A 25,286-nucleotide genomic window follows, 5' to 3' on the forward strand; every position below is an offset into this window, starting at 1 on the left:
TTCTGTAGTATGCAGAGGCTCAAGCAATAAATTCATTCATTTCTCTCTGCCAGAAAGAGCAAAAATCAGGAAGTGGTCAAATTATTCAAATTTAAATTTTGGTTGCTGTCAGATTATCACAAGTAAGTTAGAAAAGAAACTGATTAACTTATACCACAGTGCCCATAAAATTTTCATGAAAACAATTTGCATAATGCATATTAGTCTCACCTAATTATACCAATTGGAGTCAATTCTAGTACATATTACTAGAAAGTAACAACAGTGTGATTAGAAGTTAGTTACCACAGAGAACTACAACCCAGCCATGAGTAGTGAGAATTATCCTAAGAAAATGGGTTAAGGGGTGAAGGAGTTACTTAGGATATAAGGCTATAAATGTACATATATACCTTAATATTATTTCTTAGCATATTGATTCTAACCATTATAGAGACAAAGTAATTATGGATTACTTACATGATTAGAATTCTGGCATCAAATAATTAAGAGCAAAGATTCATGCAAATACTTTTTTTAACTATATATATATGTATATATGTATATATATGCTTATATAAATATAAATGTGTGTGTATATATATATATATATATATATATATATATATATACACACACACACACAAAATAGCTTCATTGGTTGAATTGCTCCTTTATATAAGACAAAGCAGCATGTACTATTCTCTAGAAACCACAAAATTTGGGGTTAGGCATCCATATAAGTACATAATGATAAATAGCTCCTGCAAGTAACCAAAACACAGGATCTAGTCCCTTCCTGAGACAAATTTTATTCTTTTACTTCACTGCCATGAGACATCCCTGTAAACCTATGACAGACTTCTTTCCCTCATTTTTGTTTTTGCTTCAGTTAACTCAGTTTTGCTACTTTTACCTAAATGTTCTAAATAGTATATTGGATAAGCAAGGAGACAGATGTTTTAAGAACAAAAGCATTCCCAACTGAAGGAAAACAAGTTACTCAGATGAGGCAACAAATGGCATGAAGAGGTTGGGAAAATAAAATAATAGACAGAGAATGAATGCACAGTGGCAGAAATATAAATGTAAAGCAGGTGGGAATGAGGTAATATATAACCTCATGTCCTAAATGAAAAACTCCAGGTTTTCAATATGAAGAGAAAGTTTAAAATTTTACAGTGATCAGAATCACAGATAATAGGGTTACTTACAGTTAGTCTCATAACTACGGAAACCCAAAATAAGAGAATGCTATTATAAATTCAATAGTATTTTGAAGCGAATTTAGATTTTATAAATCATTTTATATATATATACATACACACACACACACACACATATAGCCACATGTTAGTTTTTTTTTTTTCAAAAGAGCAGTGTACCCCTGTATTGTCTGTATTTATTTTAGTGTACTCCAACTTAGAGGGACATAGAGGTAGGGCCAGGAGAGAACCATGGAAATAGGAATTTAAGGGGCGTGGAGAAAAAGGGAAGAACCACAGGAGAGAAGGAAGATTACAGGAGAAGAAGAGGAACGATCGGGAAAGAGAAAGGGTACCACTTCCATCAAGTGATGTGAGAGTTTTAGGAATGAGGGAGAAATCAACAATGTCAATTTTGAGACATGTCAAATGAGAGAGGTACTAACAAGCATACACTAGCTGGTCAGTGAGCACTGCAGCTAGAACATTCAGTGGTCAGAGCAGAAATTAGGTTGTCAAAGGCTGAAGCCCGATTAAAGACCAGGAAACCCTCATCTAAAAATAGTTTAAATTATTTTTGAGGAATTTTCTCTCTCCACATAATGTAATGTGGTGAATGACACTCGAACACATATTAAAGCTATGTGAAAGGAGCCAAGGGTTGAGAGAGTTGTCTTGTATTGTAACTAATTATTATTATTATTATTATTATTATTATTATTATTATTTAAATCCAAGTTAGTTAACGTGTCATATAATAATGGTTTCAGGAGTAGAAACCAGTGATTCATCACTTACATATGACACCCAGATCCCATCCCAACAAGTGCCCTTCTTAATGCCCACCACCCATTTAACCATCCCCCACACACTACCCCCCAGCAACCCTCAGTTTGTTCTCTGTATTTAAGAGTCTCTTATGGTTTGCCTCCATTTATGTTTTTCTCTTTATTTCTTTCCCTTCTCCTATGTTCATCTGTTGTGTTTCTTAAATTCCACATATGAGTGAAACCATGTATTTGTTTTTCTCTGACTTATTTAAATAAGATGATAAGTGATTGGAAAACCGTGTGGGAAGCAAGAGGGATTAGAGAGCAAAGATCAATAATCAATGCAAAATACTGACAGAAAGAGGTGGTGCCACTTTTTCAGATTTCAAAGGTAAGACATAAAGATCATTTTGGATGTAGAAGGGCAGAAAGGACTTCTTACTTGATGCTCTCTGGAAATCAGAACAGAATAGAGTAAGAAGTCTGGATTTAAATTTCAGGGCTCTGATTCGCCACTAAGTACTAAACCTCCCTGAGGCTTAATTTTCTCATCTATGAGCTGAAGATGATGATAATAAGCCAGTAAAGAAGCATTATCAGTAGTCCTGGGAAAACTCTGTTTGCAGCAGACGACGACATTGGTTTTAGTGACAAGATCAGATGTTATAATGCATGTAAAAACACCTGTTCAAGTTTTTGCAAATAGTCACTCACAAATGTGTCATTACGTATCATTTACTTATGAAGAAGGGCTTCTTTTGGTGTCCAGGGAGGAAGGGAGAGAATGGGTGGAGGAGAAGTCTAAAGGAAAGTGAGGGAAGTTGCAAAGCCATTGTGCAAACTGGGAATGGCAACCGAGGAGAAAAAAAGAAGATACTCAAAGAGAGCAGAGGACCCAAATTATACATCTGCAACACCATCTATCCACATTTTTTAAACTCTTCCATTTGTTCAGCCCTCAAGGTATATATAGTGAGGAAAAAATGAATTATACACATATTCCCCTAACCTTTTAAACTAGAGGGGTAAGAGAAGAGCACTGAAGGAAATCATCATCATCACCACAAAAGCAGCTATCTGTGAGCTTCTGTACCAACAGTTCACATACATTCACTTAATCACCTAATCAAACTAAGATAGAAGTACGCGTCACCCTCATTGACAAATGAGAGTAGAAACGCTGACTTGTGCAAGGTAACATACCTAGGAAGTAGCAGACGGTGTCCTTTAAACAACTAGCCTTCCTCTTCAATTATGATTCAAAAATAAATGTGTCATCCACATGGACATTTGTCAGACCAGACAGATATTTCATCTCCTGTGTGCACTCACCTCATTAATGGCATTTAGTTTATGAATTCAATTCAAGAAACAAGTACTACATCTAGTCAATTCCACAGAGTGAGAACAAAACTAATGTCTCTATTCTTAAGGATTTTATGTTCTAGGAAGACAGAACACAGAGATACAAGTAAATTACAAAGCAGACATACAAGGAATATGTTTAAAAAAAAAAGCCCTCACACTATGTGATAAAAGAGAAGGGGCAATTCTTCTTTTTACTAAAGGATCCGGTAAAATTTTAAGACATTGGCATAATTTAACTTGCACATGGCTGCGAAGGGGTTTTGGAGTGGTAGAGAATAAGAATACGGGATCTCATTTCAGGCTATGCTAATGATGCTAGCAAAGACTGTGTTTGGAATATGCAGAGTGTATATACTTCATGTCATGGAAGGAAAAACTAGACGTGGGTAGAGCAATAATTACTTTGGAAAGGAGGAATTCGTGTGAAGCTACTGAACCTTAAGTTGCAGGGGCCCTCCTTTACAAAAGGCCCTTCTATAACTCACCAATAGTTTTCTATTTCTAATTAGTATATATTTTTTTCTGAAATACTGCCCCCCTCAAAGCTGCCTCTAGTCAGCCTGGCATTACAAAACAAAGCCAAGATAATGTAAGTGATCACTAAGACACAGATCTTCTGCTGATAAATTCCACATTTTCCCAAATAAGCCACACTGTTGTCAGGACTCATAAACTATAGGAACAACAGTGACTTACAGAAACACAACCCAAAACGTAAGCTTTATTTGTCACCAGGGTATGTGAAGGAACAAGTAACATGTCAGCAAAGTTTGACAATTGAGAACCCAAGGCAAAGCATTGCACAGATTTTTGGAATATTCATATTTATGACAAGCTTTTAGAGAGTTGAGAAGCTGAATTTCTGTATTCTTAGAAAGATCACCACCATTAAAATCATTAAAACTGAGAAACTGAGATTTTATTATAATTTATAGGTAAAATTCTTTCTAGAAAAATTCTCCCATCTATAAGTATTGTTCTAATAGGATGAGAGATCAACATTTCTTTATCGATTAAGTGGGTAATGCATGAAAAAACCCCAGTGAGTAAATATGTTTTGGAAATTAAGGATAAACATTTGTCTGTACCACAGAATATCTCAGAATATTTTGTATATTAACAAACACTGCGATACCATAAGGAATACAGTTCTTTGCTGAAATTATCCTGAAATTATCCTTTTGCTTTTGTTGTCAGACAGTATCACACAAGTAGCTTTGGGGAAATATATATATATTTAGTGAATATATTCAATAACAACAATTCAATTCATTACTAAAATTATAAGATAAGAATGGATATATATTTCCAATCAATTCTACTTAGGGAAGATGGCATAACATGCATCACACTTTTATGTAGTGAGCTAGCACCTTTACAAATTAAATCCACAATTCTTACTTTCAAGTGGTAATTCATTTTTATTTGTACTTTGGATATCATTCACTACCTCCTTTATTTAACCTCATCAGATTAGTATTCTGGAACCACGTAATTAAAAACTGCTTACCACTTTAGGGCAAGTTTATTGCGAAATAGATACATGATTTGTTTAAATAACAGCTTATTATGGAAACTTCCAGGCAGACTGGACAATGTCCTATTTAAAAACTCTTTTATTTTTCTATCAATCAATCTTTTAATTTTTTCATATTTCAAGTTTTTATTTGAATTCCAGTTAGTTCGGGGCACCTGGGTGGCTTAGTTGGTTAAGGGTCCAACTTCAGCTTGGGTCATGATCTCACCGTTCAGTTTGTAAGTTCGAACCCCCGCAACGGGCTCTCTGCTGTCAGCACAGAGCCTGCTTCAGATCCTCCGTCTCCCCCTCTCTCTGTCCCTCCCTCACTCACGCTCTCTCTCTCTCCCTCTCAAGAAAAAAATTTTTTTAATAAATAAACAAACAAATAAATAAATTCCAGCTAGTTAACTTACAGTGTAATATTGGTATCAGGAGAATTCAGTGATTCGTCACTTCCATAACACCACTGTTCATCACAAGTGCCCTCCATAATCCCCAGCACCTATTTACCCTATCCCCCCACCCACCTCCCCTCCGGCAAACTGCAGTTTGTTCTCTACAGTTAAGAGACTGCTTTATGGTTTGCCTCTCCCTTCCAATAAAAAAGACAAATACTACATCATCTTTCCTGACATTATGATCAGACAATGAAAAAACAATACTATAGAAGCAAACACTGAAAATGGAAAATTTAATGCCAAGGAAAATGATTTCCATACTTGGCTCCCAGATGTGTAAGATCTGCTCAAGATTTAAAAGCTGTATAATTTGAGTTCTATTTTCACGTAAGATCGACATCTACCAGGATATGGATGAAAACTGAAGAAAACAACCAAACTGATGTTGTGAATTCATCAGCTTGGCTTTATATAAACTCAGTAATTCTCCACAAAAATAAAAGGAAGTGAAGTAGCAAATCAGGATACTGTTTTAGAACACCCTTGTACGGCCTAATAGGATTTCTCGGGCCAATAACTTTCAGGATGGCTGGATTTTTCCTTTTCATAAGGTGAAGTAATATAAAGCAAATTATGACATCATGCCATTACCAAAAACAGACATGTGGTAATCGTGCCATTATGTTTATAACTAGCCCTATACAGTGAAAGTAGAAAACAACAATGCAAATAGAAATAACCAATGTTTCACTAAAGAAGGGAAAGGGTAAATTGTACAACTAAAAACTAATCAAACTTTAAAGACATTTCCAGTATAGCACTTTACCATTAACTGAGAAGAGAGCAGGGCTTTTTCCCATGATTTACCTCATCAGACCATTCTCATATATCAAAATAATGACAGAAAATGGCAAGCGAAATTAAGCTGCAGCTGTCTAAAGCATTTAATGGAATAAAGGAAATTTTTCTATCAAATGATTACTGGAGCTTTTGTGATGTCAAATAAAGAAAATGATCCCAGAGAAAATACTAAAATATTTTGGAAAGAAAAAGATTAGAAGATGTCATGTTGAGATGATTAATGGAGAAATGTTAACACCATTAGATTAGTAATTTTAAAACAAATCACAATTCCGAAATTGCACCCTTGAGAAGGGGAAATAGCCACATCTAATACAGACTCACAAAATTAAAGGAAAAAAAAATGTACTAAAAGAGCTTGGATTAGTTGCACTTTCAAAACAGTAGGGAGCAAGGGAAAAAGTGCACTAATTATGGTAGTGGGAAAATTATTTTGAAAAGTTTTAGACTGTACTATACAGTATTTCAGTCAAGTACAAAGGAAAGAAGAAATTCACACAGCTTTTTAGTACTGCTTGCAAAAAGATCCTGTCAATTCATTAGACGAGTTAGAAAGCGTGTTACCTACAAATTTTGTCAGATGGCGCAGTTTTGACTTTTCTCAGAAATATGCAGCAGGCCAAAGAGCTTGTTACACTCCAACAACTTAATTAGAGGCTCTTTTCAGGTCTGCGTGGCATGGTGGGACCCTCAATACATATTTGTTAAGTTAAATATATACATAAATGTAATTGTGTATATACACACATACCTAATGTGTGTGTGCACACTTATGCCATAATGGCAAACATTTATTTTTATTTTTTTCACGTTTATTTTTGAGACAGAAAGAGACAGGGTATGAGTGGGGGAGGGGCAGAGAGAGAGGGAGAAACAGAATAGGCAAACATTTTATTTTTTTAATGTTTATTTTTGAGACAGAGAGAGACAGGGAGGGGCAGAGAGAGAGGGAGACACAGAATCCGAAGCAGGCTCCAGGCTCTGAGCTGTCAGCACAGAGCCCGACACGGGGCTTGAACCCACAAACCGTCAGCTCATGACCTGAGCCAAAGTCGGACACTCAAACAACTGAGCCACCCAGGCACTCCAGTAATGGCAAACATTTTAATATCACTGAGATAAATTTAGCTAGTAACTTAGTTCAATTGTAAGTACTTTGTGGAGCTCTATGTTAAGAAATTTAAGAAAATGGCTGACAACCATTTTCTTCCACCCCTCTCCTACTACTCTGATAGGAAGGGGAAAGGAGTGGTATGAAGAGAACACTCCATTTGAATGGGTTCAAAACATTTTGCTTGACATAGGAGTCATGTGGCATAGTAACAAATTTCTGGAAAAGCAGGTTTCTGTGTTTGTTAAATTTTGCTTAAGCTTTTCAAATATAAAAGGTCGACCATAAATCTCTGGAAGAGAAAAACAACATGCAAATTTTTCTAAGTAAATGTGAGAACCTTTTAAAACCCAAAACTTGAATACTCGTGGAGTGATCATTCCTTACAATACATCTGAGAAATAATGCTGTTCATAGTTATAATAATGGCAATGGCAATAGAACAGTCCGTTATAAATATACATTTTCAAGCAATTATGGTTACTTTTCAAATTAGGGAAGTGAAGAAACAAAACTTTGGGGGAAATCTGAAATACTACATAGAAATTTGGGGAAGTATAGTGGCTATATGTCTTTGCCTGATAGAAAACTAATTATCAAAGTAAAGGAAGGAGATCTGAGCTAAAGTCCCAGCTTCAGTGAAAATGCTTTAGAAATGACATCCACTAAATGTATCTGCCTATGAACAACTGAAACATTATAATATTACTATGTAAAATCTTATAGTGGACACAAGGATGATCAAGAATAAATAAATATCCACCATTTAAGTCAATTCCAGGTTACTTCACAAAATTCCTCACATTTAATCCTTTACTATGCATGAAAACAATGGATTAAAAAAGTTGAGGGGTGGCTCAGTCAGTTGAACATCAAACTCTTGATTTTGGCTCAGGTCATGATCTCATTGTTCCTTTGAGCCCCTCATTGGGCTCTGTGCTGACAGCATGGGAGCCTGCTGGGGATTCTCTGTTTCCCTGTGTGTCACTACCCCGCTCCGTCTGTCTGCCTGTCTGTCTGTCCGTCTGTCTGTCTCTCTATCAATAAATACACTTGAAAAGAAAGTTGACAGTAAACTGAACTTGTTTTTTTTTTTTTAAATATGCTATTTGCAATTTTGTCTATTAAACAGTCTCTTTTAAAATCAACTTTATTGGGGTGCCAGAGTGGCTCAGTTGGATAAGTGTACAACTCTTGATTTTGACTCAGGTAATGATGTCACACTTCATGATTGCAAGCACTGTGTCCATGAGTTTGAGTCCTGCACGAAGCCCTGGCCGTGCAGAGCCTGCTTGGGATTCTCCCTCCCTCCCTCTCTCTCTGCCCCTCCCCTGCTCTCTCTCTCAAAATAAATATACGTTAAAAAAAATTTTTTTTGAGACAGAGAGAGACAGAGCATGAACAGGGGAGGGGCAGAGAGAGAGGGAGACACAGAATCTGAAACAGGCTCCAGGCTCTGAGCTGTCAGCACAGAGCCCGACGCGGGGCTCGAACTCACGGACCGTGAGATCATGACCTGAGCCGAAGTCGGACGCTTAACCGACCGAGCCACCCAGGCGCCCCAAAAAATAAAAATAAATAAAGTCAACTTCATTGAGGTACAGTTTATGTACCACAGAATTCAACAAATGCAAAAGTCAGCATATTTTAAATTTACAGTTTTGAAACCACTGCCACCATTTGATTTGTAGAAGATTTCTATAGCTCCCTCAAATGATCCCATGTGTCCATTTTCAACAACTCCTTATCCCCATCCCCATCCCCAGCTTCAATCAATCATCATGCCTGTTCAAATATTCCCTTAAACCTAAATATTTGACTTATCTACCTCATTAAAATATTGTAATCATAAAATAACACAATGCAGATGCTTTGAAAACAGTCGCCATTCACATGGTACAGTCCTTTAAAGGACTGGACTAGTACATGGAAAGGCTGGGCTATGTACTTTCCGCTAATCGTTCCTTCTCACGTGAAAAATGGTATTCAGTACTACTTAAAATATTTTCAAACTGTTCCAAAGTTCCAAACCTTGGCAGAATTATAAAACACTGTGACAAGATGTTATGAGGATACCTACTAAGTCCCATTTTAAAAATGGTTCTTGAGGATTATAGTAAACATGTCTGGTCACCAATTCTTTGATTTTCATCTTTCTTTTCTGCTATCTTACGGCAAGATGGCAAAATCCATTTTAAGCTTGTCTCCTTTTTTTTTTTTTTTTTAAAAAAAAACATTTCTTGGCACATTTATCTGGCACATATTTAGTGACTAAATGTGGTACAACTTTCAGGAATTGAATAAATTCACCAAATATTTATTGAGGACCTGCTAGGTAGTCCTGATCTCTTATAAGCTGACCTTTGGTAGGTAGTGAATTGAGGTTGACAGGGAAAACAACAATGAAACTAATTAAAAAATAAACAAGGAGTTTCAGACGGTCATAAATGCCACAAAGAAAATAAAACCTTGGGTGTGTATACAAAGCCAAGTGTTATCTTGGTGTGCATTTCAGGTTTATAACTTCTCTGTAGGTTAGTTTTGGAATAAATATCTATTTGTATAAGAAAAAAAAAAGAAAAAATGGTTGAATCTAAATTGCCTTAAAATATTCTGAGTACTGCAAGAATCTCCACTGCGACCATAGCCAGATGCAGCTCCCTTCACCTTTGTGTTTAGAATGTGTAGATTTTCACAACAGGATGCTGTAATTTAACTGCAGACTTAAGATGTATACTTTTGAGTTTATAATATGAAAGATGTCCATTTCTTTACCACTATACATCCTGTGAGGACATGATACCATGTAATTTTTCCAAGTACAGTCAATGATGGGTAGCACGTTTCTTTTATTTATTTATTTATTTTAGCGTTTTTTGTTTTTTTGTTTTGTTTTTTTTTTTTGAGAGAGAGAGAGAGAGAGAGAGAGAGAGAGAGAGAGAGAGAGAGAGAGAGGCAGACAGAGCATGGGTAGGGGAGGGGCAGAGAGACAGGGAGACAGAATCTGAAGCAGGCTCCAGGCTCTGTGCTGTCAGCACAGAGCCCGATGCGGGGCTCAAACTCACAAACTGTGAGATCATGACCTGAGCTGAAGTCGGAGGCTCAACTGACTATGCCACCTAGGCGCCCCAAAGGTAGCAACTTTCTAATCTGGTGCACCCTCTGCAACTCTTGCTTGCAATTATTTCCCACACTGTTAAATATATCAAAATAATAACAGTCATTCTAAATGGGGGAATCATCAGGTCTATACAGTAACACGCATAGGGAGCAGTGCAATGTTAGAGCACGTTCGAAATTAATTGTGTTGTGTGTGCCATCATATTTCTACTGCTTGGTGAAAAGAAACTATTTCTGCTATGCCTATGTGGGGTTTACCATTGGAACCCAAATGTCTGTAATACATCTGCATATTCTTCTTCTATGGTTAAATTACTTCATCATCACATAAATCCGGAATGAATTCTGCTGTGAGGATTTAGACGGTCTAATCCATAAATCAGGGAAGTAGGCTGCAGAGTTAAACTGTTGTGAGTCGTTTGGCACGCAAATGTGCTTATTTACATTGTAAAAGTCTTTTTTGTTCTAGAATGAAATCATAAGCTTAATCTGATAGACCAAAATCCGTACTTAGATCTTTATTTTTTAAGCCATTGATTTTGATAGTTTGGGATGCTGACATTTAAATATGGTCAAACATATTTAAACTGAGTTATAAGATTTAGTTTCAGTAAACACAGGAAGACCTCACTTAGGAATTATTTTGATGTGCACCTAATGCAGTCAGCTTAAATTCGCAGCTTTCTTTTTTTTTTCCTTTTGACATATTCTTTCGGGCTTTTTTTTTAATATTGAATTTATTGTCAAATTGGTTTCCATACAACACCCAGTGCTCAAAAGAAGATCCTTCTTTTGTATTTGTCGATGCTAAGTTTTAGCCACATTGTTGATGGGATAGAACAAGAGATGGAATGAAGAAATCTGGTCTACAGTGAACCTGGAATACTCAAAAGTCCTATCATGACAAGTGAAATATAGGAGCGCTTTTCTATGGTGATTATGAGGTCCTCTCCTTTGATGATAACTTGCTTCCTCAACTGCTTTAAATTTTTTTCTCTCTACTCATGCACTGCTAGGCAGCCCCACTGCTTCTTGTGGTAATCTTAGTGATACCGTAATATTCTCTCTCAAGTGCACATCATCAACACTCAACGATATAGAGCATTTCAACAGCTACCAATGGTGGATTTTTCGCAGGTACTGCAGCATCAAGATAATGAAATTACTGGAATAGGAAAGAAAAAAAATGCTGACTGAAATGTCTTCGTAAGTTTACAAATTACAGATATTAAAGTGGTTATTTAGACAGGACTATCATGGCTCCTACAATAATTTAGAGGCACATCCAAGCTAATTGGCACATTAACATATGCAGAATTAGGGGGAGCGGGTAAGAAAGCAAGAAAACCAAGTCAAATTCATTTTCAAACATCCTTGTTGAAAATTCTATTCGTCTGAATTAATTCATTTCTGCAGGAATTCTCAGCTGTGTTTTCTACTTGCATCCCATTACCAAAAGAGTAAGGGCACAATCAAAATTGAAGAAAGTCACCCCAACTCCCTCCCATTGAAATCCTGACAATGCCATACATGTGAACGACAAGGAGTGAGTACTCAGACATGTGATGTGAAGAAAAGACTGTGGGGCAACTCAGCCATTACCAAGAATGAACTCTCCAAAGCTGTTCTCAACCTTTGCTACATGTGAAAATACCCTGGAGAATTTCCAATAATTCTCATGACTGAGTCCACACAGAAATTCTGACATGATTGGCCGAGGGCACCCCCTGGGAACTTCGATTTTTCTTCCAGATCTTAGGTGCTAAAACTAAACGTCCATGTTTTGGTAAGTTCTGCAGGAAAATTAAGGAGCAAATAACTATATTCGTGGTATGTGTTTCTTTGCAGTTAGATAATTTAATGATTTTATTCTGCAAAATTACAAAGCTGTTTTGAGGAAATTCTCCGTGGTTTTTATATTTTAGTCATACTATGTTTGAAATAGTTCTTTAAGTTTCTGATTTATGTATCTAGAAGATAAACTTGTGTATCTAGAAGAGCTCTCCCCATTTGCTTTATTCTATTTGAATCAATAAGATGTCACCTTAATTTTGTACTTGAATAAAGATCTCTCTTGAAATGGCCTGGCATTGGGGCTTTGATGCTGTCGTCAAACTATTCAAGATTTTGGTGTGTTTATGTGTGATTGTCTGAAAAGAAATGCTCAGGTCACTGTAAGCTCCGATATCCTTGCAGTATGTAGTCTTATTGTCTAAATGGTTAAGCTTTACTCATGTGAGCTCATGCCAGTAAATAAAACAGTATATATTTTTAATCAGATTTAGAATCAGAAGGCTCAATTCTATAATCATGACAGGTAACTGGTCAATGAACACGCTGAGGCAGGGCGGGGGGCTCATTTCTGCCTTATACTTACAAATGCAAATGGAATGCAAGGACCTATTCTGATCTATATCTACCTTTATAAATAGTAAGAGTATATATGAAGAGTTACAAAGTATACACATTGCATGGATGTCCTTAATACCAGGAATTTGTTATACCTGAGAATCTTAATCTTAAAAGGCAGAAAAAGAAGGCTTGAAGAACAGATTTAAATTTGATAGCAAAACTATCACTGCACCACACGGTGGAGTCAGACATCCACAAATCTAAGTGGCCAGTGTGTGACAGGAAATCAGAGCACATTATTTAAGATGACTAAATACAGTAATGCTATTCCTTTTGTCTGGCTTCTCAGTGATACACTAAAACAAGTACTGATTCCTGAAATGGGAAAGCTAAGTCCACTGAATCTTTTATTTATTTTTTTTTTAATTTTTCAATGTTTATTTATTTCTGAGAGAGAAAGAGAGAGAGCACCAGCAAGGGCAGAGAGAGAGAGGGAGACACAGAATCCAAAGCAGGATCCAGGCTCCGACCTGGCAGTACAGAGCCTCATGCAGGGCTCGAACCCACGAACTGCGAGATTATGACCTGGGCTGAAGTCGGATGCTTAACTGACTGAGCCACCCAGGCGCCCCCCACCCCTGACGGAATCTTTTAATTAGCAATGAAGTCTGATGAAAATTTAAAGAGACAAATTGTTTTGCATTAATAGAAACCATTAAAATTAGCCCCCATGATATACACTCAAAAAAAAATGTCATTTTGGTGGCATTCTTAGTGGCTTCTTTGTCTGACAAACTCTGCTTATGTTCTTACTTCACAGACAACCTCTTTACTTTCTACTTGTTTCTTTGAAGAGAGTTTCAAATCAAGCTTCAGGAAATGCAATCCTTGAAGTAAATCTGAGTACCTGCTAACTCTGTTCCAGAAAACAATTCACTAGCTGTCATCTTAAAAGAATATCTTGGAGAAGAATGTTTCAATAGCTTTCAGGAGGCTTGCATTTTCCAATATTATATATTACCAGTGGCGGAATTCAAAGTCGAGAATTATCTTGAAAACGCCCGTGCAACCAGAAATTCATGGAAAACGGATTTGAGCTTGTTAGTGCTCTAAAATCCCTTTTCTCAAGTAGATTTGAAATTTCTTAGTTGACATGTGTGCTGTTATTTCCAAGTACTTCAAACTGTGATAATTAAAAACATTTTTACTACAGCTTTTTTAGTGGAGAAAACCAAACACTTTCTACTATGGTATTAAAAACTAGTATGTTATATTCATGTTTATGGAATCCTGGATTTATATCTAAGTTAGAATACTCAGGATCCACAGCCTTTTCAACGAAACGAGCTGTTTTTTTTTTCCTAAAAGCTCCCATTTGTTTCTAAAACAATAACAGCTATTGCTTGTTTCAAATTTGCTACTCATACTTCCATTCTGTAAGCGTTAAAAAACTATATATTCTATAGTACAAATGTTCACTTTTAATATTTATTATTTATACCGTTCAAAATTTCCCTTAATTATATTCAGAAATTTATGAGCAGTCTTTAATCAAACATTCCTCCAAGTTTATGACACTAAATTAAAAGAAGAATCGATTCTATTCTGCTTTTAGTTTATAATCATGTAGTCCTTCCCAACTCAGTCATTTATGTCATTCCTGACATGCATTTTTCTAAAGCCTGCCTATAAAATTTTCTATGTGACTCACGAGGATTCTGCCAACAGGATTCCCCCAAACCACATCTTCTTCATCCCCTGTTGCAACGAGGAACCCCTCTGCCCTGGGCTTGGTAACTCTATCGAAACCACCTGTACTCTGCCCTGTGTTCTCAGGGACTTCTTTGGTCAGAATTTGACAATATGGTAAAGTGTCCCATGCTACTGTGCTACTGTTTGACAATATGGTAAAGTGTCCCATGCTACAATGATGCTCTGGACACCAATTTAACTATGACTCAGTGCACTGTAATTGCACTGTAACCATGACCTATAAATCCAAGAGTTAATCCAAAAATTCATTTTAAGATGAAAACACTCGGGCATCTCCACCAGTTAGTGCGAAGAGGGCCTTTGGGATGGGTATATAACCTTCTAACGCCCCTCATATCATAACATACTTCTCTGAGTCATCCTTGGCTGTTAGGTTCATAATATGTACCTAAGATCTGAAAAGCAGCTACATTACTATCAGAAAATATCAAAGATACTGAAATAAATAATACCTACCATACTTTACATAGGTTGAAATGTTATTTAAAAATAGAATTGCAGCTTTTAAAAAATGCTTTCCACGATAAAAGTTAATTGAGGTATAGCTTAAATTTATAAAGTATAAAGGGATCTTAGATTGATTTCCAATACTGTTTTAACTCTCATTCTAGAAAATCTGGCTTGGGACAGTTCGGATTGAACAGAGTGGGATGTGTGAGTACATGTGAGTGTATACGGTATGATTATTAGTAATTAAATGCAAATTTATATCTCAAACATTTTGCTGTTAACTACTTGCAATACATTAAGTGGAGAATATAGAGATCCTATAAATTATGATTCCAAGATAACAGAGATGAGCTGATGATAAAATATTTGAGACTGCATTTTTTGAGGCTGCGTTTTTAGTGGTACCACTAAAACTAATTTGTTTACAATTTACATTCCTAAGGCTTCCCTCTAGCTTTAGTCTGAAAATACTGAGAAACAGCAGACTTCCATATGACATTTCCCTACCTTTTAAGTATCTCTGTTTTAAATTCTGCCACCATATATTTTCAAAGATAAAGCTGAGAGTACTAACCTAGAGCTCTCTTTTCCCCGTGCCTCCAGATACTCAAATCAGCCAATGAAATAACCCTCTGTACAATGAGCCGCATAAATTTTAACTCAGAAATTCAGCAATGTCCTGTTCAGATGATACACCCAATAACAGTAGCTCATTCCCAGTCTACTTGCCTGGGCTTCCTGAGGCATCTGAGCTGCGTCCACTTTGTCAGCAATATAAGCTGCCAACTGCTTGTCAATGGATGACAGGGACTCCTGAATTAAGTGCAAGGATTTTTCGATCTCCTGGGCAGACTGGATACTCTGTTCAAGCAACTTTTGCCTCCTCACAGCCTAAAGAAAATAAGCGAGAATGAATCAGTGAAATTTTTACTCGCGGTAGTTTTTCTGCAACCCAGCTGCAAAGTAAATGAAGATTCTAGATTCTTCCACCATCACCTTTTTGTAAGATAGATTCCGCAGCTTCCTGCCACTCATTCAGCTCTGCTTACACAAATAAGAGTAAGAATGAGGAAAAAAAAAAAAAAAAAAGGAATTAGCACACAGAACTACAGGATCAGGAATATACGCAGGACAAAACCACAGAATTATGCACATCAAGGAAAGAGGGTGGAAAAAACATTAGTGAAAGCATCTTGGACACTGCAATCTGTCGTTCTCAGACCGAATGTTCCTCCTGATCTCATTATATAGTTCAAGAGATTTGGTTTACTTAGAATAGGGTCATCGTCATCACAATCCAATTCAAGATGGATAATCCACTTCCACCAGTGAGACACATAGACAATCTGTTCAGAATCAGCTCCTTTTCAAAAGGAGAATTTCACATCATCATCTGGTTATGGATTTATTTTAAATATGACTTGTACCCGTTTTCCATGGGCTTTTTCCGCCATGTTTTTTTCCACAATTTGGATTATGGAAATAACTCGCACAACTGGATCTGTGTTACTGCTGAGGCGGAACAAATAAGTAATCCTAATATAGCCGCAATTAATCTTGATTGTTACTATAGGTATGATTAAGATAATTTAACATTTTCCAAATATAAATAGCAATGCTGAACAGATTGCACAGTCTCCCTTCAAGGATCTGTTCACCTTTAAAAGAAGAGTTCTAAAAGTAAGGAATGGGACAAGGAATTTAATGAGAATTCCTTAAGTTATGCATCATACCAAGTATTTTTCTTTCTAACACGATGTGTACACATGATTACCTGGTACGAGAGAACTATCCTTCCCACACACCATGAATGGGGTTTTAAAAATGTCCCTGCTTCTGATGAATACAGCCTAATATATAGACTTGTCAAATCACTACCCTGTACACCTGAAACTAATGTAACATTGTGTGTCAACTATACTTCAAAAAAAATATGTAAAGGAAAAAAGAATACATACATTGGCTCTGAAGCTTAAAATGTATTAGAGATACCATTATTCTTTAAGGAGGCCAACTGGGAACACATTGTTACTCAACTGTGAATAAGGCTAAGAGGTCTGGACCAAGGTCTTGCACTGCAGCAGGAGTGGGAAGACATTGTCAGTATTTCCATCGGTACAGGAAATCTTCAGGATTTTGCCCCTGGCTTTCCTTTTTTCTCATTCCACCCACAGCTTTAGTTGCACTGAGCCCTCTTAACGCTCCCATCTCTCAACACTATGTCTCCAGTCCAGATCTCTCCCTCGATCTCCGCATGTGCATATGCGATACCCTACCTGACATCTCTACGTGGACATCCCACAGCAACCAAAACAGCAGCAGGACCAAATATCGGCATCTTCTGCGTCCCCTTCTCACCTACTTCTCACCTCTCCAATTTGTTTTTGCTCTCCCTCTGTACTTTTTTCCCTATTTCAGTGACTTACAATTATTCATTGCCTTTATTAGGCTTAATTCTGAATATTCCCTCTTCTTTTATCATGCCGTTCACCGTTTTGTGTTTAATCAATCAATTCCCGAACCTTTCTTCTACCTCTTAATACTTTCTGATTCCATCCTTTTCTTCCACCCCCTGCCCCACCCCAACACCACTGTCATTACTCTAGTTGAGGTCATTATCACCTCTTGCCTCAAAAACAGTACATGCTTTTCGCTGGTATCCTATCCTATCATTACCCATCTGCAATGTAGCTATGGTGTGTTCTTTCTAAAATGCAATCATGGTTCTCTGCTTAAAATCCCCTAGTGAGTAATCATTTTCCTGAGGATCAATGCAATACTCCTTAATACGGCTTTAAAGTTCCTTCATAGTCCCTGCTGGTGTCTTCTACTTCTTGCTCAAGCTACAGAGAAATTTTACTTTTCATTCCTGAACATGCACGATGTCCCTCTTGATACTTGGCCCTAAACATACTACTCTTCTTTCCTCAAACAACTCCACCCTAACTTCTTTTTATTGGCTAATTCACCTTTATCCTTTAACTATTACCTTGGAAATGTGGACATCTCCCCCACCAGGTGGCTGTCCCTGACACCCTATGCTCTCCGTTATACTCTGTATTGCTGGCTCAGCATGTATCACACAACATTGTAATTTCCCATTAATTTTTTTTGCCTCTACTTCAGACTTTAAGTACCAATGTGATTAGAGACTGTGGGTGCCTTGTTCATTGCTCAATACCAGTTCCTAAAAAAAGACGAATACTTTTGTTCATGACTGAATGAATGGTGTAACAAAGCTTTTTGATAGGGAAAACAGAGAAGAGTTCAAATAGTTGAAAAATGGATTTACAAAAGAAATTGGGGAACAGGTCGCCACCAGACAGAAATGTTGTCTGTAGAAAAGTTCTTCCAGTTTTGTTGTTTTGTTTTGTTTTGTTTTGGGGTGTGTGTGTGTGTGTGTGTGTGTGTGTGTGTGCGTGAGTGTGTTGGAATTAAAAGTATCAGAATACACCATTATTTAAAGAAAACTTTAATCTACTTCTATTAAAATACTTCATCCAAATCAGGGACCAAGATCTTGCCCTGTAGTCTAATTCAAATATTGTTTCCCCTTTCTTTAGTCAAAACTTCAACTAGAAGTTACATCAAATCAAAATTCAGTTAACAGTGCTCATGGCTATAATCAGAACTGTCTGTATTGTACAAGAGAATGTCTGTAGCCTAGCCAGGCTTTCTGCAGAGAAATGGATCCCTAATGATAAAGTTTCACCACTGTGACAGGTGGCTGGAGAAAGCTTCCAATCACAGCACACAGTAACTGCCTACTCAGGCATTGTTTAAGTCTCATCCTTTATCCGTCTGAAGGCAAAAACAACCTACTGTCCTGTGCTTTAAGATAATAGGATATAATACAGCATAATGTTAAACATCATGTCTAGCCCCAAAATTATATTTAGAAATCTAACCTCTTCTAGTCAGGAGATTCTATGGATTGAAAGAAATAAAATGACCTAAGAGATGATAGAAGTGTTGACCTTAGGTAGGTTGGTTGTTTGCCTGGCCTGGCAGTCAGTAAAAGAGACTGATTTACATGGATTCTTTGATTTTCTGAGAGAGAGAAAGACCTGATGTCAATCTAAGCTTATAGAATTCTTTGAACTAATGATGGCATAAGCTGCCTTCTATTTCTAAACATCTTGTTGGTCAAACCCTGATGGGATGCCAGGCCTGTGGATTGTCTAGGACCCTCTGGCCACTCAATCTGTGCTGTCTCACTGATTGGAGCTGGTAGGAAGATCTGAACCATAATCATTTTTTTGTTGCTGGTCCAGAATATGGCTCAACTACTGTTTTAAAATGTTGTATCATGTCTTCAGCTAATCCTCTCAGCAGTAAGAGGAATCGTATAGATGAACACAAGTAGCAAGTATGAGGAGAGTTAGAAACACACCGAAAGGTTGGAAATCAACGGCAAAAATATAAAAGTACAAAAGTAAATCATAATGATGGTTAGGTACCGAAGAAAAAAAACATAACAAAATTTTCTTTTGGTTTTCAGAAAAATCCAAGGAAAACGTATTTAAACTAATCAATATACATGAAAATATATTATTATTATTTCTTCAAAGTTTTCTGGAGTATAAAATCAAAAGCTGACTAATTTTTGTTGGCAACGGAAAGTTGTCTCCACAGTGAATTGTTTTTTACGTTCCTATTCTGTTTTAAGTAATAACCTTTGTGCTTCAATACTACAAACACTTAAATCAGAGAATGACATGGCTAAGAAATTGGAGAAATGAATTTTTCATTCTGGAAGAATAAATTTCTCAAGTGCAATAAAAAGTGGAAATTTGAACCAAAATAAAGAAAGGTATTTAAAATATGAATGCAGGCTTAAATATAGTGAAACACATTACACACATTATCCCAATAGCTTTCTACAAATCATCACTCATTTAAGGAACTATATGTCCTGATATACTTATTAAAGTTGCTATACAACACAGTAATTTTTATTTCATTTAGTAAATAACAGACTTGACTGCAAGTCACTTGCAACTGCAAATAAGTTGACTTGACTGCAAATAAGTTACGAATATGGGTGTTTTTCCTATTAAAATAAGAACTTCTGAGAAAATTATAAAGATTTATTTCCCTTATAGTTAAGCTTTCTAGCCAGCAGCAAATGCTTATTAAGCACATAATATGTTGCAGAAGTGAATTTTACAGATAGTTTCTCACGATAGGAGATAACAACCAAATGAGAAAAAAATCTAGGAGAATGCAAGGATGAAACATTTTTTAGCCAAAAAAAGAAACAAGAAAAACAATCTACATGATAGGAATTAAAAAGTGCCGGAAAAGTGTTTTTGTCCAAAATTCCCTATCCTATACTGATGCAATTCTCTTGGTTGCATACTCCACCAATTTAAAAAAAATATATGTATGGATTACAAAAAAAGTTGCTAGAAGAGAAATTCCCAAGAAATTTAATTCATTTTGTAGCATGAGTTAGTTTGAGGCCACAAAAATAATTTCCTTTCAGGATCTGTGGGATATGGGTTTGGGAAGGGGAGAGATTTTGTCATTATTTTGTTTCTTCTTTTATGAGTGTGTTATTGTTTTACCTGATTTGCTTTTGTTTTTGTTTTTTTTTTTTTGGCAGAAAACTGGGGAATAATTTTTGATGCCTGGGTATGATTGTGGGGGACCTACTGGGCAGAGGAGATTTTCATGAGGAAGCCGTTTGTTGTGGAACCCCTTGTGGAGGGGTACAAGAGTGATATAAGTCTTGAGGAAAGGAAAACATGACTGTGCAAAAGATGCACTTTGATATCTTAGCATCCTGCACAAACCTTTTTTTTTTATCTTATTATGTAATAAATATTCCTTGGTTCCTTACTATGTGCCAGGCAAAAGCAGCTCTCAGTTTTTTCTTCATAAAGTATACAGTAGATCCAGGCTTAACAATGTAAAATTTGCCCTTTCATTGGCCCTATGCCAAAAAAACGGGATTCTTTTTAGTGGGCTGGGATTTTGAGATGCACTTGGCTTTTCAGAAGTCTGGACTGTGGATTTTCTCGAGAATTGCAGATCCTTGCCCATTCTGCTCTAATTTAGGAGGAAAAAACATTCAGGCTCTTTGTGCAGACAAATTACCTAGGGATTCTTTAAATTGTATTCACTAGAATTTCTAAGAAAAGGGAAAGAAGACATGTCAGATGGTTTATTAAAAAAAACCAATATGGTTTATGATCATCTTGTAGTAAAATAAAACACAATGATTTGTTTCTAAGTATTTGTCATTTAGACCCACACATGTAAAATGTTTTCACTTCCATCATTGTTTTATTTTCTTTTCCCTAAGTAATGAAATATGATAGCCATTCTTCAATTAGGCCTCATTTCTTTGAGTTATTTTAGTAGTACATGAACTAAAGAAAACTATTTCTCAAATTTTGATGCAAATAAAGCAACCGCTAATTCTTGAAGCTTCTGCTTGGGGGAGAACATTAACTGCCCCACTTTGAATGCCACTACCTTGCACAAAACAGAACAACGACTTAAGTATTTTTCTCATGGACAGTGGCTAGAAGGTGGGAGTCCTGAAAGAGATGTGCTAAAAACAAGTCCTACTCCCACGGCTCTTCAGAAATTAATGTGGAGACCAAAGAGAGGCCACTGATCTGCATTATTTAACAACCTCACCTGACTTCACACAGACTGTCCTTGACCAAAAAGTTCTATTTTCTGGAGTCTCATGTTCAGCACACCAGTAAATTAATGCAACTACTTCCTTTTCGTTTCTTTGTTACCAACAGAGTGGTTGTAATTTGCTCAAATACCAAATCATAAAAGTACTCAATTTGACTGAATTGTTTTTGGTGGGTTGGAGAGCACTTTTTAGTGAACTACAGTTGACACACAATGTTACATTAGTTTCAGGCATACAGCACAGTGATTTGACAAGTGTAGCTGCCATCTGTCACCACGCAATGCTATTAAATACCAGTGACTATAGCGCCTATTCTGTATCTTTTATTGCCAGGACTTACTTATTCCATAACTTGAAGCCTGTATCGCCCTTGCCCCTTCACCCATTTCCATTAGCTGTTTCCTCCTAACTCTTATGCAACTTATGAGCTACTCTGAAGCTCCATCAATTATGGTCATGAATGCAATGGACTCTCTTATCTTGGAATTTTAGCTACAGTCTTGAACTGAAAACAGTGAGTCCTAAATTCCTCTCTAAGAGATTGAGATAACAAGTTTTATCTCAGAAAACTTTACATGAGAGGTAGGAAAGCTGGCTCTTCTTTCGTTACTCCACCAAGCTCATTACGCCAACACTCCAGGTAGATTTTGAAGAGAATCGTAGCCTGAATCCATGGCCAAGGGAGACAGTGTGATGACATCAATGGTCAACTCCTCAAAGAAGAATAAAAAGTGGTACTTCAACCTCTCTACCCTAAGCAAGTTAAGGAAGCTCCTGGTCTATTACCCATAGAGTCTGGGAGTCCAGAGTAAATTGGGATGGCATCTAATTACAAACCTGGACTCGGCTCATGCAGCTAAATGCTTTATTTGCTTTCTATGCCTAAGTAGGTATAAAGGAAAATAAATTAGAAATGATGGTATACTGAGGAGTGGAGGCAGCTGTGCTTCCTAAACCCTGGTGTGGCAAAACAAAAGTCTCCATAGATCAAGTAGGGATGGAAAAAGGCAGTCATATTTGAGTGGTCTAGCAGAAACAATGCTTCAGGAGCAAGAGTACTCCACAATGAAGAGGCTTGAAGATATTTTCACTAAGCGTGTTTTCTCATCAAAGAATTGGGAAGACGCAGGAACTATTGTAAGACCTCTTAAAGAACCTACACTTGCACCCCAAAAAAGTCAGTGCTTGTGTCCTTGCTATATAAAATACAAAACACCACAAAAACGCTAGCTACCAGGAGAATTTCGCCACTTTTCTTTCTGCCAGTGGAGAAAAATGGGACACAGGTGGGGTAAGGAAAAGTGATGGTGATGTAGAGAGGAACCTGATCACTCTCCCCTTGTACTGCACATCACTTAGGCCAGGGTTTAAGCTTGAAATGGAACAGCAGAAGAACATTAAACTGAATATGAGATTGAAATTTTAAGCTGAACGAAACTGGCTTTAACTTTTTCATTTCACAGAAACAGGAAAGCAATGGGATCTATTCAAGATGTCAGTAAGAAAGATGAAACAATCATCAGCTTGAAGCAAAATATTTCATGTTTCTGTCCTACCTGGTTCAAACTATACAGAAAACTGCTGTGATAGTCAATGAACTCAACACTTGATAGACTGAAGTAGAGGCAGAGGAAAAAGATGGATATGAGGAACAGCTAGAATGTGATCTTGGGAAAGGTAGGAAATGGTTTATGGAAGGCATGAAGAGATAGATCATGAAGGACCTACGAACAGTCTTCGAAACACTGAGAAATATGGGAGCATGGCATGATTAGAAGGCTTATAAAGAAGAGACTCTTAAAAACTGAGAACAAACTGAGGGTTGATGGGGGGTGGGAGGGAGGGGATGGTGGGTGATGGGTATTGAGGAGGGCACCTTTTGGGATGAGCACTGGGTGCTGTATGGAAACCAATTTGACAATAAACTTCATATATTGAACAAAAAAGGCTTATAAACATAGAGTGATGCCTTGTTTTATACAGTATCTACCAATGTCCCAAGTGTGGACTACTGATGCTATCAAATGCAATCCTTCGCCTACTGATGGACAATTTCAGTGAACAGCCAATTAAAGTTTCTGAAGGACAATTTGATGGTCATTAAGGAGGCATGGCAGGAAAAGGTCAGGAATTATTTAAGGACCACGAGGCACCTTCTGTTTGTCTCACAAACACGTTCTCTTAACTTTTAGTTGTTCAGAGCTAGCAGGAGGGCATCCTTATAAAAGCTAACATTTGAGGCACACCCTGGGCCTCGCTGTAGACTCGGACCTCTTTAGGGTTGATGAGAAATAAACATCTCATTTTTCATGACTTTGTAGGGTGGAAGGAAAATAGTAGATCCTCCCAGAGTTGCATACAACATTCCTAGATGGTTCAGTGTGCTTTCAGCAGGCTAAGGAAAGGCTTTTCAAGAAGAATCCAACTAGTATTTTCCAAAGGGAATTAAATAGAGATTAAAAGAAAAGCAGAGGGGAAAGAAGATAATGTACAGCAGAACGGACAATATTCAACTACTCACTGTCTCAGCAACCTTCAAAAGCTTCTCTTTGTTGCCTTTTTTGCTCGTTTGTTTTCAAATTAGTCTGTCACACTTTTTCCTAAAGAAAGGAGGTTCCACACACTGTTCCTTGGACAAGGAAGATCAAACAAATAAAAAACTATGTTGCTTTAAGCCACTTTAGATTTAACTCTTATGGGGAGTTCTGGCACAATTAGTTTTTGTGGCATGCTTGTTAGCATACATGATAGGGATTCGGGCTCTAAATAATTAGTTAGATGTGCACAAGTGTTTGTATACATTTTCTTTAAATATAAAAGAATATTACATTATTTACAAGTATCTTCGAGATTTATATTTTTTAATATCACTTGGTTTAAAACTACTGGGCAGAAAAATCCTCAAACCATGTGCAATGAGCTCTCTATAATTTCCTTTACAGGAAAAGATTATAAACGTTGAAACCACCGGGGTCATGGTTAGTTGGAATTTCATCTGTTTCAGGTCTCTGTAGGTCACTGGAGTGCTTCTGTGACCTCTGAAGGAAGCACACTTGAAAGCAATGTTTGGGAATCACTTTATCAATGGAAGTTGACATCAGATAGCCATCACTTTCAAGTAAAGCATTGATAGAATGGTCAATGAGCTGTACAGTAATATATCTAAGACATTTCTGGATTTTTGCTGCATCCATTCATCTTCATGGGTAGACAAATGAAATTGGTCTTCCACGCTGGCAGGAGCAAACCAATGCATTACTTCAGCTTCAGAAAGAAAGTGCTGGAACTATAATACAGTAAATCTAGAAGGAATCTACAGAGTTCATCTTATCCTGGCCTTTTCAAGGTAACTTCAGAGGCCATCCTGGTCAACAAAGCTTCTCTGGTGTAATGGCAAAGGTAACTCCCCGATTACACATGTGCTCACAATATGAAAGTCGAAACTTTAGGCAATTAATAATTTATTGATATTGTAACTAACTAAAATGTCAGAGAATAGTGCTCTGGTACAGAATGGCGTGACAGAATCAGAGTCTAGGGATAAACTGAATCAGGACTGAGAATACATGTCTACGTAACTCATGGAATCTACCGAAGAGAAAAAAAATCCAAATCTTGGGAGTATAATCAAGTTGTCGAATGAAGCAGTAAGTAGAGACGAGAAACACAAGTAGGAATGTAGCCACTGAGAGAAACTTAGCTGATTTCTGGCAATTGCTTCT

General features: G+C 36.9%; 1 protein-coding gene across 1 annotated transcript in view; it reads right to left on the bottom strand.

The window, feature by feature from the left end:
- The window catches only part of DMD (dystrophin), a 1,614,661-nt gene that overhangs the window by 1,214,021 nt on the left and 375,354 nt on the right, over positions 1 to 25,286 (bottom strand). Inside the window, exon 26 of the mRNA XM_042974140.1 lies at positions 15,636 to 15,797. Coding sequence (XP_042830074.1) covers positions 15,636 to 15,797 — 162 coding nt within the window. The remainder of the gene's footprint in view (positions 1 to 15,635; positions 15,798 to 25,286) is intronic.

This window comes from Panthera tigris, chromosome X, assembly GCF_018350195.1.
Source record: "Panthera tigris isolate Pti1 chromosome X, P.tigris_Pti1_mat1.1, whole genome shotgun sequence".
In the NCBI taxonomy this organism is placed as follows: Eukaryota; Metazoa; Chordata; class Mammalia; order Carnivora; family Felidae; genus Panthera; species Panthera tigris.